Source organism: Myotis yumanensis, unplaced genomic scaffold, assembly GCF_028538775.1.
Source record: "Myotis yumanensis isolate MYYU_CA2020_CCGP unplaced genomic scaffold, mMyoYum1.0.hap1 SCAF_18, whole genome shotgun sequence".
NCBI lineage: Eukaryota > Metazoa > Chordata > Mammalia > Chiroptera > Vespertilionidae > Myotis > Myotis yumanensis.
Window position 1 is genome coordinate 28,285,258 of NW_027223769.1, and position 16,219 is coordinate 28,301,476.

A 16,219-nucleotide genomic window follows, 5' to 3' on the forward strand; every position below is an offset into this window, starting at 1 on the left:
GAATAGATCAGATCTATAAGGGCAAAAAGTAGAGAAAGAAGAGAGTTTAAAGGCAGTCTAGATATGCTTATTTTAGGAGTATGGGGAAAGGGAGAGGAACCTTCGAAAGAGACAAAGGTTATGTGGTTAGAAGAGTCAGATGAGGATCCAAGATAGTGGAGTTTCCCTCCCTTGTCTAAATGGTTGATGGGAAAGCACTGTTTTGAACAACTGAGCTAGTGAGAGATATTCTTCAAAAAGTTTTCTCCTAGCCTGTGGCAGGACCATTAACATGGCATAACCACATTAGTCATATTGAATTACCAACAGTGCTTACAGGCAAAACTCTCCAGGGATCTAGTACAAACATAATTTTCAGTGGAAGCAAAGCTCCTAATGCTTCAAAATAACAAAATAAATTTTATTTTTTTTAAAATCCAGGCAACAGCTGGAGTTTCTAAGAACCTTTAGAAATGGGCCTGTGTCTAGTAAAGCAGTTTGTTCTCAGCAGAGATTGTACACTATAAAACATTTTAATTCATGGAGTGAATCTTTGTGTGTGCTAATGATGTAATATGACATAGGTGAAATTTAATTCAGCTCATACGAAAAGACCAATTATGCTTCAATGTATCTTTGTCTTTCTGGAAATGGATATATAAACACTTTCACCTAAAAAAATGACAGGAAGGTAGTATACCAAATTAACTGGGATTCTCTTTAGGGAAAAGGTTTATAAATGATTAAAATATTATTCTTCATGCTTTTCAATATTTTTCAAAATTATTACAATATAATCAATTCTGAAATATTTAAAATGCTATTTAAAATGAAATAAAGAAATGCATGGTCCATGAGCTACATGCATTGAGACTTCCAAGAAAGGAAAATAAAAATCATATCTATGACTTATTTTACCATTAAATACTATAAAAATGACTCATCAATAAATGTCCACATGAATAGATAAGTTAGGAAAACAAAAGACTATATGTTATAAACCCTTAATACCTAAACTACACAGTCAATCTACTAAAGTTATTGCTGGAACTTTAGGATTGATTTTTAGAGTTTGTATATAATTCAATAGATCCTTCAGAGAGAGAGAGGCCTCAACACAGAAGAAAGCTGTCTCAAGTAAAAGGTCATCTGATGAGTGCCAGGTTAATCCACAAGGATCCATTGCATGCAATTTCTCCAGTGGAAAGCTTTCTCCTATCCTGTGGCACTATCATTAATGTGGCATAACCACTTTAGTCATATTAGATTACCAACAATGCTTACAGGGAACACTCCCAGCACAAAACACAGGAGATTCTGCAGCTGCAAAGGTTTAAGGTAGAAAAGCCCAGAAGGCCCAGAGTGTGAGCTACATTGATGCAGAGGAGTCACAAGTCTCTGGCTAATGAATCAATCACCTTGGCAATGCCAAGGGCCCATGGGGACTGGCAATGCAATTTTTAGGATGTACTAATGATGCAAAATGATATAAATGAAATTGAACTCTGAGTGCAGCTTGTGCTTTGATGGCTTCTAGCTTAGGCCTGCTCAATAAATAGGGTCCTTCTGGCAGGGAGAGGAAGGAGGAAAAACAGCCAGTAAATCTTGTGTTTGCTTCAAATCTATGTCATTTCTCAACTGTTTTGTCTTCATTCTACCCAAGATTGGCCACAAATGCCGAAACAACTAATGTTTTAATCATTTGTGATGAGAGAGAGAAAGCTTACCAGTTTCAATCCTGTTATCAACATCAGCACTGACTTTTGATGCAGAGCTCTCATCTGTCACACAGTTTTTCATGGTCTTCTCCCTAGAGCTGCCATGTAGAATAATTTATTTAAAACTCAAAAGGTTTCTGAGATCACCAATAAATGCTATTTAGAAAATACTAATTCATGGTGATCTCATTTAAAAAAAATTTTGTTGTTGTTAATCCTCACCCGAGGATGTTTTTCTATTGATTTTTAGAGAGAGTGGAAGGGAGGGGGAGAGACAGAGAGAGAGAAACATGGATGTGAGAGAGAAACATCAATTGGCCGCCTCCCATATGCGCCCTGACCAGGGCGAGGGATTGAGCCTGCAACCCAGGCATGTGCCCTTGACCAGAATTGAACCCGGGACCCTTCAGTCTGTGGGCCAACACACTATCCACTGAGCCAGTGATCTCATTTTTAAACTGATAAGAACAGATACTACACTTGATCTTAGCCAAAAGGCCGAGAAGCGATATGATCTCATTTTTAAATGCTGTAGAACATATTAATTTCACAAAATTTCAGTTAAAGTCATTTTTTTAAAGTCATATTTTTACTGGGAACATGATAGAGAAGGGCACTTATAGCTGAGCCTTTAAAGTATTAAAGCCAGAAAATTCAGAACTTAGGCATTCTGTCTTCTTGATACAGACTTAGGTCTGAATGATTTTGAGGAAATAAGATATTTTCTTTGGAATTAAAAACTCAAAACACAGAAAGGAAGGTTTTGCTGCCAAGAATTATAATAGAGACAAACAGCCATTAATTAGAAAAACAGACATGAAAGGCAAGTAAGTATTAGCACTTCACTGATGTACTAAATTAAATTGTGAACTACAGTAAGCAAACAACCTAGAGCCCGTGGTCGGCAAACCGCGGCTTGCGAGCCACATGCGGCTCTTTGGCCCCTTGAGTGTGGCTCTTCCACAAAATACCATGTGCGGGCGCGCATGTACAGTGTGATTGAAACTTTGTGGCCCATGCGCAGAAGTTGGTATTTTGTGGAAGAGCCGGTGTTTTGTGGAAGAGCCACACTCAAGGGGCCAAAGAGCCACATCTGGCTTGCGAGCCACGGTTTGCCGAGCCGCAGTTTGCCGACCACTGACCTAGACTATGAGCCAGGCACTTTATACCCAACATTTCATTTAATCATAAAAGCTCTCCTATGATATATTATCCCCATTTTATGGGTTCAGGGAACTGGGACTAAGAAAGGCTTAAAAAAATTTTTTTTCACCCAAGATTGGAAAGCTTGTAAGATAATACTTAGTAACATTTTACCCCTGGTTTTGCAATCATTATATGGTAACTAAACAGAAATATGATGGCACTAATTATCTGCCTTACTAGAAAGTTTATTCAGTTATACATTAATTCATCTCTGTATTTCTATAGGAAGCAGGGTACCCCAAGGCCTTTAAAATAGGAATTACTTTATAAAATACATATCCTATATAATAAAAGCCTAATATGCTAAGTGTCCAGTTGTCTGGTCATCCGTTCAACCAATCAAAGCATAATATGCTAAGGCTGCTCAACCGCTCTCTATGATGTGCACTGACCACCAGGAGGCAGAGCTCCAACCAGTAGGTTAGCTTGTTGCTGGGGTCTGGCCAATCGGGACTGAGCGAGATAGGCTGGATATGCCCTGGAGTCCTCCCAAGGTCCCTCCCCAGCTGGCCAACCTCCTGTGTCCTTCTCCAGCCCCAATCGTGCACCAGTGGGGTCCCTCGGCCTGGTCTGCACCCTCTCGCAATCCGGGACCCCTCGGGGGATGTCAGAGAGCCAGTTTCAGCCCAATCCTGGAAGCCAGGCCCCACTGGTGCATGAATTCATGCACCGGGCCTCTAGTCTATATATATATATGTATATATGACTAATACGAAAAGTGTTCCCTCAGGAGTTCAACTGGGAGACCAATCGCTTGCTATGATGTGTGCTGACCACCAGGGGGTGGCACAGAATGAAGGAAGGCCCCGGCCAGCAGCTGGCAGCTGGGGGAAGGAAGGCTGGCAGCCGGGGAAGGGAGGCCCCAGCAAGCAGCCAGAAGGCCCCAATTGGCCTTGATCGCTGGCCAGACCTAGGGACCCTAACCATGCATGAATTTTGTGCACCGGGCCTCTAGTGTACAAATAATTTTAAAAGAAACATTCCATTGCTTTCTACTACAGGGTAAATTTTACTTGATATAAATTAACCTCAATAAACCCGATTTAAAAATAAGGAACTAGCCCTGGCCAGTGTGGCTCAGTTGGTTGGAGGGTCATCCTATACACAAAAGGGTCACAGGTTTTATTTCTGGTCAGGGCACATACCTTGGTGGCAGGTTCAATTCTGGGTTTGGGCATGTATGGGGGGCAACCAACTGATGTTTCTCTCTCTCTCAAAATCAATAAAAACATATCCTTGGTGAGGATTAAAATAAAAATAGGGATTTTTTTTAAAAAGGGAAATACTATAAATTAAATATATCTTATTAATTTTATTATTATGTAACATATACTATTATATATTATTTTATAAAAACACACACACATACATATACCTAAAACTAAAAGGATATTTATCATAATATAATTAGTGTTTATTTCCGAGTAGTGAGATTATGAGTTACCATTTTATTCTTTGTGTTTTTTGTGTACTTTCCAAATTTTCAATAATATGCATGCATTACTTTTATCTTCAAAAAAACACTAATAGATACATCTACATGTTCTACATGTTATTTATAGACACACAGATGTCTAGAAGGATATATATCAAACAATGCTAGTAGTTAACTCTTGGTAGCAGAACATGGGGTGATTTTGACCTTTCTTACTGTACTTTTCTGTATTATTTAAATTGTTTGTAATTAACTTCTATTTCTCAAAAATTGTAAAGCCTGCCCTACCCTGTTTGGCTCAGAGGTTACAGTGTTGGTCCACGGACTGAGGGGTCAAGGGTTTGATTCCAGTCAAGGGCAAGTACCTCATACCTTGGTTGCAGGCTCAATTCCCAGCCCCGGCCAGGGCACGTGTGGGGGGCAACCAATTGATTTGTTTCTCTCACATCAATATTTTTTTCTCTCTGTTTCTCCCTAAAATTCAATGGGGGTCGGGGGGAGGAATATCCTCAGGTGAATATTTACAAAAAAATAAAAATAATTGACAAGCCACTTTACAAAAAAGCATGGGCTTTGGGGCAGAAGATATGGTATTTTATTTTGATAGGCTTTTAGTAACAAAGAGTAGAAATTCAACCATTCAGCTACTTTAGAGCTTCAAAGTCTATTTTACTTTTGGTTTTGATGAGAAATGCTTCCCTTATTATCCCTTAACAAATTTATCTCAAACAACCCTGCCCATGGTAATGTAATGCTCCTAATTCAATAGAAAAATACCATGTAATGATCATAACTCTACCAAGAAAGGGTTTGCAAGCATTTGTGGGGATGGTAAGCTATCTCATAGTATCTCTATCTATAAGCTTTGAAAACAACTTCAGAGAATTTACAACAATTATATTCAAAGCAGACCCAATAGTTTAAGAAAGAAGAAATGTTCCCACTGAGGGTCAGATTCTCATTTCAGATAAATCTCATTAAGTTAACAGATACTTTTATTCTTGATCTGAGGATTCTTACAACTTAAGAAGATTTCTGCTAGAAAATGAAAGTTAAACAGGAATTCACTATTCCCTTTGTCCAGAACTAAACTAAAAAAAATTTTTTTAAAGATTCTTCTTACCTTTTTTCCACCTCTAAAAGAAAATTTTCACTGTTGCCCAGCTGACTAAAATGTAGCTTGGCAGCTTTTCTCTCACTTTCTCGTACGACTCGGTCATCTAGAGGCAAAAACCGTGATCTAAGCATGTTTCTTTTTTTGTAATATATAGTAATGAGTCAGAAAATCCTATTCAAAAGTAAAAACTAAAGACCAGTCTTATCTTTTGTTAGAGACAGGTCACAAAATAATGCTATTATGTTGTCACTGAAGCAAGTAGTAACTCAGGGAGACTGCATGGATACCATAGCAACAACTGCCACATAGGTGTAACTAGCCCTGCAGGAAAGTAGAGCTTGGGACGCAAACAGCCCAAATGGCCCAATCTTGAAGCTGAAAGTTACACCACTTACGAAAGACTTCACTTAGTTTCCCTATAATAACTTTCCCAGGAACATGTGAAATCAAATTTTATATCAATAAACATATACTCAGCAGTAACATTATAAATAAATACAGACTAGCTCATTTGAAAGGAATATTTATTGTTCCTTGCCATCTAAGCCCCAAAGAGTTATATTCATTTTCTATTGCTAATACAGTTGCAAACTTGGAGCACCTGGAAAAATAAATCTCAATCTGGAAACTTTTTGTTGGGGAGGAAGTAGTGGTGAAACCATCAACTGAAGAAAACTAAAGCTGGAAGTAACTGATAATATCATAGATTGTCATTCAATAAACAATAAAAGGACTTGTTATACAATACATCCTGCCAACAAAAGAGTTGCATAAATATTGACTAATAAACAAATATATCCTTCCAGTGCACACTCTGGGCTAACATCCAGAAAGTTAAGAGGCAGCTGGTTTAAATAAGATTCTGGGGCAAAGAACAGGGGAGGAGGGGCTCACCCAATTTCTCCAGAGTTTGTAGCGTATACACAGCAAAGAGCCTATAATCTGTATCTTTCCTGACAACAGGATTGAGTCTCAAATCTAGTTCTTTGAGGAAGGGTAAAGGCTGTAGGCGGGACACCTCCACTAATGAAGGAACGTTGTTATAATATAAATTCAGGTCTTGGAGTGAACATAAATACTGGATGCCCTGCAAGGAAAAGGCCACATTATGAAACTGCACATCGGTAAGGACTAGGAATCTCACAAATAAAGGTGGAAATATATCTATTACTTTCCATCCTTAAACATGTAACCTGAATCACCAATGAGAAAAACTCCCATTTAGTTGCCTGAGGATAAGAATACTGTACCCGCCTGATGTAGTTCAGTGGCTGAGCGTCCACCCATGTACCAAGAGGTCACCGGTTTGATTCTCAGTCAGGGCACATACCCAGGTTGTGGGCTCGATCCCTGGTAGGAAGCAGCTGATCAATGTTTCTCTCTCAGAGATGTTTCTATCTCTCTACCCCTCTCCCTTGCTCTCTCTAAAATCAATAAAGACATACTTTTTTTACAAAAGACTACTGCAGCCCATGGGCAATGGATGTTCTATACATTAAGTAATTCACAGATCTCATACATCTCCTTTACAAAATCTGACATTTAAATAGTTGCAATCAATTCTCTACTTCTGTTGCTCCCTGATCACTCTCCCAATCCAATCCTTCCCAGTGGCAGACAGGCCAAGTGACCTTTGCACTTCTCTCACCCTTGCCACAACCACACTCCTGACCCCAGAAACACCTCAATTTACAAGAGGAAGGGAAGTAGGCAAAAAAGATGGTTCTAGAAGAGAAGGTCAGTTGGAAAAGAAAACAATGCTACCTACAGCTCTAGACTAGTCTGGAACCCCTCTTGTCCTTGTTTCCCCTTTCAGAATTACTGCCCCACACAAGCAAATTCTTCCTTCTTCCGTTCTCTTCCCATGGAATTAGCAACCCCACCTTTCCATTTATCTGGCAACAACAGAATCCGGATGGGAAACTTAGAGGAAAAGCCACAATCTTCCTCCTTTGCTGAAACCTATTACTGAAAATACCTGTTTAATGTTCAGGTATTTGACTAGTTAGCTGCTTTTTCCCAACACTAAATTTCAGGATAATACTTCAAAACATGTGCATATATGCATAATCACATACTTTTAGTAATAAAAATGCTTACCATAAAAGAAAGTCTGTCATTAGGAGTTACTTCAAGAAGGTAAAATTATTTTCTATTATGTATTTATAAAATAATGTTTTTGTTCTTCTCTCACTTTAAAATTACCTTTTTCTCATTGCAGGAAATACAGAAAACTCAAAGATATGTGTAAAACATTTCCAAACAGAAGCCTGTTTACACTTTGAAGCATTTTTTCTGGCTTTTTCAATTCCATTAACTTTTATACTGTGAAAGGGTCAGTGGTTAGAATAGTTACTGATGCCTTTGGCCCCACACTGAGGGAATACACCATTAGGACTGTCTTTAAGTGTGTCTAATGCCCTGGCTCAAGTAATCTTTTAATGTCTCTCAGCATAAAAGTCAAGGAAATTACTTCTAACCGCCTCTCACTTTTACTAGTTGGCATGTATTCATATATTCTCCAAAGTTACAATAGAAATAATCACAAAACATATCTCCCCTGGGAAAACTAAGTAAAATGATTCATAGTTAATAGAAATTAATATATGAAAATAAATCAGATACAAAAGAATATAGAAAACTAACATTTACTAAGTGCTTCCATTTGAAGCGCTGTACCAACAGTCTTATATATGCTATATATAATTACATAAGCTAATTTAATCAATCTTCAAAATAGTTTTATGTCCATTTATAGAAGTGAAAAAAGGGATTATAAAAACAAATTACGGCAATGTTTACTCATTTTTTTTAGCCTAAAAAAGAAAAAAAATACATGTGAAAAGTGAAGACCTAAGTAACTCTGTACTAATACTTTCTGAATCTGATGGGCCAAATATAAATGGCTGCTACCAAATAGTCTAAAGCCCCAGGTCAACTTGGAGTTTCTGCTTTTACGGTCCTAGCTGGAAATCTGATCTTCCTTGGACTTTCTCTTTTTAGGGCCCTTAGTTGTAGACCTTGACATTGGGTCTGGCTTCTGTTATTGAACAAATATCCCCTACGAAGTGACAAATTGACAGAATAATCCAGGAGATTGTGAACTAGTCCTATCTAGCATCTGAGAGCCTTTCATCTTTTTTAGTCTTGCAGAGAAGGGCTTTATCAAGACAGGTACACAGCGGGGCAAAATGGGAACATGTGGAAGAAACACCATTTGGAGGTCTACCTCAAAGGAAACAAAACTTCCATCTCTGTGTGTGTATGCTTATGTCCGTAGAACTCTTTTGGGGTGTTTACTAATCTTCACACTCTGTTCAAGCCTCCCCTACAGATGCACTTTCTTGCACTGCCCTCTGCTCCACCATTCCCTGACCTGGAAATTTTTGTTTTCAAGACCACCATTTCCTCTTCCTCCTTAGAGAAACTCACATGTGTGTTCTCCATGTGTGTTCCATGTACAACATCATCAGAAACCCCTGGGGTATGTCCTGAGCCCAGGCCAGACCTACTAACTCAGAATCTCTCTTGAAGGAGGGATTAAGAATCTGTAATTTTATAAGAGCTCCTCATAAATTTTGTATACACTTTAAAATGTGTACTATTGCTCTAGAATATAATAATTTAATATGGTTTTCCCTGAGTATAGAAGAAAATTTTCCCATATTTTATAATAAAAAATTTTTCAAACAAAGAACAAAGTTGAAAGAATGTTACAGTGAATAATAAAATTTAGTTTGGATACATTTAAAAGGAAGATCAAATATTTTTCTAGCTGACATTATTGATCTATTTCTTCCCATAAAAAAACTAATATATTGGGCTGAACTGGCTGAGCAGAGAATACAGAACTTACCTTCAAGCTAGTGATCAAATTTCTTGATAAATCTAAGGACCGGAGGTTTTTAAAATTTCTGAAGGCATCACCAATGGAGTGGATTTTTCCAGCATAAGATCCCTGCAATGAAAGAGACTCCACCAATTCTGAAAAGAGATCATCAGTAGATATATTATGCTCTCTGCTTGGATCAATAGTAGAGTCAGTGAAAATAGGACTTCCTTCTTCCCATATCCCATCTGTGAAGGGCCCTACATCCAAGGCTCATAAGAAGATTAGATCTTTCTTTTAAAAGCAGCAATGCAGTATAATACAGTCATTATAAAACTTGTTTTTACAAAACCCTTGTTGTTTTTTTTTCTAATTACCCTGAAGGATATAATAAAAGTCTCTAAAAGTTCTGAAAACAAAATTTAAAAGAAATTCAGAAATCCCATTGCTAGGATTCAGCCCTGTAGATACTACTCACAACATTTTTCAAGGCATATAATATATACCACAAGGATGTCAACTGCAGAAAAATTAGGGTAATTTGAACACAAAAGAAAATGAAAATTGTCAAAGGGTCTAACAGCAGAAGAGTAGAACTAGAGTCCTAAAGAACAGTACATTGATACAATGGACAATGGAGTAGATCTGTGACCTTGTGCAAGTCATTTAACTTCTCTGTGCATTAGTTTACACATCTGTAAAATAAAATAATAACAGTACTTATTCATAAGGTGTTGTAGGATTAGAACAGTACCAGACACATGGTGAATATATATGTGTGTTAATTATTGTTATGCAGTTGTTAAAAAGAATGAGGTGTATTTATAGATGCTCATATGGAAATATCTCCAAGACATTAAGTGAAGGAAAAGTGTGCTTGTGTATGTTTGTGTGTGTATGTGTGTGTGTAACTGCATTTTAAAGGTCTTAAGGTGCTGGAGCAGGCTGGGAGCTATAAATTCTAGAAAGTAATAAACTGAAGCTCCCTTTCTTTTTTTTTTTTTAAATATATTTTATTGATTTTTTACAGAAAGGAAGGGAGAGTGATAGAGAGTTAGAAACATCAATGAGAGAGAAACATCGATCAGCTGCCTCTTGCACATCTCCCACTGGGGATGTGCCCGCAACCCAGGTACATGCCCCTGACCGGAATCGGACCCGGGACCTTTCAGTCTGCAGGCCGACGCTCTATCCACTGAGCCAAACCGGCTTCGGCTGAAGCTCCCTTTCAAGACAATACCTATTCCAGGGAGAAATTAATGGGAGTAGAATTCACATTGAATGGGACAGAGAAACAAGTTCAAAGGAAAGAGAAAGACTAGATACAAGTGTGGGAAGGAAGCAAAGATGGCAGATCTCAGGAAGCATAAAGCGCTTTTTTTAGTACTTTGTGAATCAAGCAGAAGTTATCTCCAAAACCTTGAAACTAGAAAAGCTATTCTCATCCAAATGTATAGGAAAACTTACTGCACTTAAACAGAGCCACAGAAAAGAATGACGGTCAAGTTTTATATGAGGTTATTAAAAGAAAAAAAAGAACATAATAACATCCCTAAAGAATGAAAGCACTCCAGAAAGTAACACCCACAAAACAAAAGAAAACTGTAAGTTAATATTTCAAAAAAAGCTAAAAGATATTGCGACAAAATATAGGCGTTCTCAAAGTGTGGTCCTTTCTCACCATTGATGTTTATATTTCTTTCTCCCTCTCTGAAATCAATAAAAATATATATATATTTAAAAACTTTGGGGGCCTTATATCAAAGCAGTAGCATTAAATGTCATTCATAGTCATTGTATTCTCTTTTTTTAGTCATAAATGCTTTATTTTTAGAACCATCATAGTTAATATGTACAATATATAAATATATGTGAACATATATATGTATTTTGCTAAGTGTTTCTATTGTTGCTTAATTTTTAAATCTGGAGTAAATTTTAAATTTTATCAAATGTCTTGTTAGTATCTATTAAGGTGATTCTGATTTTTCTCATTTGACCTATTAATATTATAAATAGATTAAAAAGAACTGAAATATTCTTAGAGTATACCATGACAAGGTGAGTCACTGTATTCTTCACTATCATATGTTTGCAGTTTTTTTAAGAAGCCAGTTATACACTTAACAATGCTCTCTCTCTCTCCCTCTCCCTTCCTCTCTGAAATCAATAAAATATATATATATATATATATATCTCCTATATAATAAAGAGGTAATATGCAAATTGACCATCTCCAACACACAAGATGGCTGCCCCCATGTGGTCAAAGATTGCTGCCTCCATGTGTGCAAAGATGGCTGCCCCCATGTGGACACAAGATGGCCACCACAAGATGGCCAGTAGGGGAGGGTAGTTGTGGGCAATCAGGCCAGCAGGGGAGGGCACTTGGGGAGGACCAGGCCTGCAAGGGAAGGCAGTTGGGGGGGTCCAGGCCTGCAGGGGAGGGCAGTTGGGGGGAACCAGGCCTGCAAGGGAGGGCAGTTAGGGGCAATTGGGCCAGCAGGGGAGCAGTTAGGCATCGATCAGGCTGGCAGGGGAGTGGTTAGGAGGTGATCAGACTGGCAGGCAGAGCAGTTAGGGGCAATCAGGCAGGCAGGCAGGCGAGTGGTTGGGAGCTAGCTGTCCTGGATTGTCAGAGGGATGTCCGACTGCCCGGACAGATTGGAGAGAGTGCAGGCTGGGCTGAGGGACACCCCCCCTGCATGAATTTCGTGCACCAGGCCTCTAGTATATATATATATATATATATATATATATATATATATATATATATATATATATATTTAAAAAGAATGCCCTTGAAAAAGCAGTAAAAATGGTTAGTTTTATTATATCTTGACCCCTGAGTACATGTCTTTTTTGTATTGTGTGACTAAATGGGAAGTATGCATGAAGTACTTCTGCCTCGTAATAATATATGGTGGATACCTTAAGGAAAAACACTTGTGTGAATTTTGAGATACCAGTGAACCAGTCACTTTTTTTATGGAACACCATTTTTACTTGAAAAAACAAAACTTGATAATTTATGGTTATTCAGACCTAATATCTGACAGAAATTTTCTTGGAAATAAACAAAGTGAGTGAGCCTGTCACTTTAGTAAAAGAACCAATAGTAATTATTGTTAATTATAACATTTGAGCTTCCAAGCAAAAATTAGAATTTTGGAAAACTTGTATTTGTCACCATGAACTTAACAGTTTCCCAACACTTAAAGACTTTTAAAATGAGATTGGGGATTATATTAACGTGATTTTAATGTTATATAATGAAATTTATCAATATTTGGAAGATATTGTATCTCAGCCAGTTAATATTTTTCAAATGACCAATGCATGATGTTAGAAAATCATGCCTGGGTCAAAGATCTGCTTAAATGCATATAGAAAAATGCTCAAAAAGGCAGAAAGATGCAAATTAAGATGACAATGAGGTATCACCTCACACCTGTCAGAATGGCTACCCATCAACAAATCAACAAATGACAAGTGCTGGCGAGGATGTGGAGAAAAGGGAACCCTAGTACACTGCTGGTGGGAATGCAGACTGGTGCAGTCATTATGGAAACCAGTATGGAGTTTCCTCAAAAAATTAAAAAACGGAAAATAAGAAAAAAGAAAAAAAATTAAACATGGAATTGCCATTTGACCCAGTGATCCTACATGTAAGAATATATCCTAAGAAACCTGAACTACCAATCAGAAAGAATATATGCATCCCTATGTTCATAGCAGTGCTGTTTACAATAGCTAAGATCTGGAAACAGCCCAAGTGCCCATCAGTAGATGAGTGGGTAAAAAAGATGTGGTACATTTACACAGTGGAATACTATGCAGCTGTAAAAAAGGATCTCTTACCCTTTGAGACAGCATGGAGTGACCTGGAGAGTATTATGCTAAGCGAAATAAGCCATCAGAGAAAGACACGTATCACATGATCTCACTTATATGTGGAATCTAATGAACAAAATAAACTGATGAACAAAATAGATCCAGAGACATAGAAGCATGGAACAGACTGTTGAATCTCAGAGGGAAGGCAGAGCTGGGTGGGTGGGAGGGTGGGTGGGAAGAGATCAAAGAATTTATATGCATAGATGCATAATCCATGGACACAGACAATAGGGTGGCAACTGGCTATCAGCATAAAAATATATAATTATATCATATATCATACATCTCATATAAAAACAAACTATATAGATTAGGCTTAATGTGAAAAAACAAAGCTGCGTAATTTTTATAAAAAATACAGGAGCCTATTACACCAGTATAGGGAAAAACTTCATAAATAAGACCCAAAAAGCAAAAATCATAAGGAAAAATAAACTTGACTATCTTAAAATGAAAATTTTCTGCATGACAAAGATTAATGTAAATGTTTACTGGAATTTTTTAGTACAGAGAAATATAACAAAGAAAACAAGCCAACAAAAAGGCCTGTAATTTCACTATCAAGATGATCTCTTTGGACATTAAAAATAAAGTAACACTTACTATACATTCAGAAAATTTCAACAGTAAAGTACAGAATAAAAGTGAAAATCTTTCTCCCCAAAGATAACCTCTGTGATTTTTTTTTTACAGAAGAATTGTATGATGCATATAACAGCACATTCATTTAACTGAAAAACATCCGTGTTTTATTGGTAAATAAAAAAGTGAATTGCCAAATAATACATACGCTCTTATTCCTTTTCTTAAAAAAAGGATACCTATGTGTATATGTTTCTATAAGCAACTGGAACAGTATGGAAGGAGGGAGAGTATGTTCAGGTATTTGACTAGTTAGCTGCTTTTGCCCAACACTAAATTTTATGTTTAGAACATTCTTTTGTTTTAAACACTTTTGTATTGTTTGAATTGTTAGAATGAGTACAATTTTGTTATTCAAATGTCTGTTATAAAAACAAGCAAGCAAACAAAACAAATCTGCCATATATTGCTCTAGCTGGAGTATAGAAGGGGTATGCGCTCCCCCCCCCCAAATTGAGAATTATTTTTTAAAGGCAAGAAAGGTGTAAAACTGTGTAAGCCAAGCTTTTCTCAGCTAACTTGTAAAATAAGGAAGTTCAAAGTAGTTTCGAAAAGAAAAAAATAAATCTGAAATATCTGCATCTATTTTTCCACACAACAAACCATTATCTTTGGGTGGGGGTGGGAGGAAGATTTCAAGAGGAAGGAAAAATTAATATCCTCTTTATTTTTTAAAATATATTTCTTTATTGATTTCAGAGAGGAAGGGAGGAGAGAGACAGATAGAAACATCAACGATGAGAATCACTGATCGGCTGCCTCCTGCACGCCCCCTACTGGGGATCGAGCCTGCAACCCAGGGATGTGCCCTTGGCCGGAATCGAACCTGGGACCCTTCAGTCCACAGGCTGACGCTCTATCCACTGAGCCAAACTGGCTTGGGCAATATCCTCTTTATTCACTCATGTAATGTTTGACTGTTACTAACATGGGCTAATTTTGATAAATTTTAAATAGTAATTTTTATCCTGAAGGGCGTGGCTCAGTGGTTGAGCATTGATCTATGAACCAGGAGGTTACGGTTAGATTCCCAGTCAGGGCACATGCCCAGGTTGCGGGCTGACCCCCAGTAGGGGGCGTGCAAGAGGCCACCAATCAATGATTCTCTCTCATCATTGATGTTTCTCTCTCTCTCTCTCTCTCCCTTCCTCTCTGATATCAATTTTTAAAAATAGTAACTTTTAAATAAAACAAACCGAGTTATTTCATATCCCACAAATAAAAAGTACTAGAAGCAAAAAGGGCAACTTTGTGTTCCGATTAGAGCCCAGGCTCTGGGATCAGAGTCTGGGGTTAATAAACCCTGGCTGCATCCCTTGGGGCTCTGCGACTTTGGAGTACGCGCCCAGAGTCTAAACCTAATTCTGTAAAATGGGAACAATGCCAGCGTCCGCTTCAGAAGCTCTTTGGGGGATTGAATAATGCAAGGAAAGTACTAACTCAGGGCTTGGCACTAACAATATATTTAGAAAGGGTAAAAGTTGAATTAGAAATGCTGATAACTTTCCCAACATTTCCATCCCTTAGACACTCAGAAAGCAACCTGTGTGGGTCAGACCCCAGGGCTAAGGCTGGGTCCGGAGTCGCTCAGCCAGCGTTACCTCCAGGACCAAGTCAGGGCTGGGGCCTTGACCCAGGTGCTGAGAGACCCAATGCTATTCCTCTCGCTTCCGGCCCCTTTCCGAGTCTCTCTTAAAAGGAAGCTACGCATCCAGGTGGGCCCGAGAAATGGCCCAGTTCTTAAGGCAGAGAGTGGACGACGAGCATTTCACCCCAACCGGCCCGCCCTTCGTGCCTCCTCCATAGCACCCCGACCTCAAACGCCCTTCTCTGCACCTTCCTTTTCCCGCCAACACCCCTCTTGAGACTCCGTTTCCTTCCACTAGACCAGACCCAGTCCAGTTCAGCGTTCCGGCCGCAACGTCGAGTTCATCCTGTGTCTCTGCTCCTCTCTCTCAATTCCTCGCCCTGCGGCCCGGACTCCCCGGTTACTTCAGCTCCTCCAATAACCCCCTCCTCCGCCTCTGGGCCCTCGCCTCCACCGCCCCCACCCCAGCCCCAACCCCCGAGTCTACCTCAGGTTCCCTGCCTCTGCCTCAGTTTTCTCCCCTCAGACTCAGACCCCAGGCTCCAGGCCTGGCCCTACCCGGGTGCTCCAGGTTCAGCGCCCCCAGGCGGCAGATGCCCTCCTCGTCCAGATCCCACTGCTCCGCCATCCCCGCCCGCCCGCCCGCCGGGCCGTTCCGGTCCTCTCCGCTCACCTGTTGACGCCCGTGCGCCCGCCCGGCGCGCGCCAGGCCCCGCCCCTCGCCGCCAGGCCCCGCCCCTCGCCGCCAGGCCCCGCCCCTCGCCGCCAGGCCCCGCCCAGCGTCCCGGACCCCGCCCTCGCCGCCAGG

The 16,219-nt window shown here is 39.2% G+C and overlaps 1 protein-coding gene and 1 pseudogene across 2 annotated transcripts in view; both read right to left on the reverse strand.

Moving 5' to 3' along the window:
* Window positions 1–16,039, reverse strand: part of LRRC36 (leucine rich repeat containing 36) — a 36,498-nt gene extending 20,459 nt beyond the window's left edge. For both annotated transcript variants that reach the window (XM_070398238.1, XM_070398237.1), the window contains exons 1-5: window positions 15,970–16,039; window positions 9,312–9,439; window positions 6,350–6,542; window positions 5,462–5,558; window positions 1,707–1,795 (exon numbers count right to left, since the gene is read on the reverse strand). In XM_070398238.1, the coding sequence (XP_070254339.1) occupies window positions 1,707–1,795; window positions 5,462–5,558; window positions 6,350–6,542; window positions 9,312–9,439; window positions 15,970–16,039 (577 nt within the window). The remainder of the gene's footprint in view (window positions 1–1,706; window positions 1,796–5,461; window positions 5,559–6,349; window positions 6,543–9,311; window positions 9,440–15,969) is intronic.
* Window positions 2,106–2,207, reverse strand: LOC138997515 (U2 spliceosomal RNA; annotated as a pseudogene).
* Window positions 16,040–16,219: the final 180 nt, after the last annotated feature.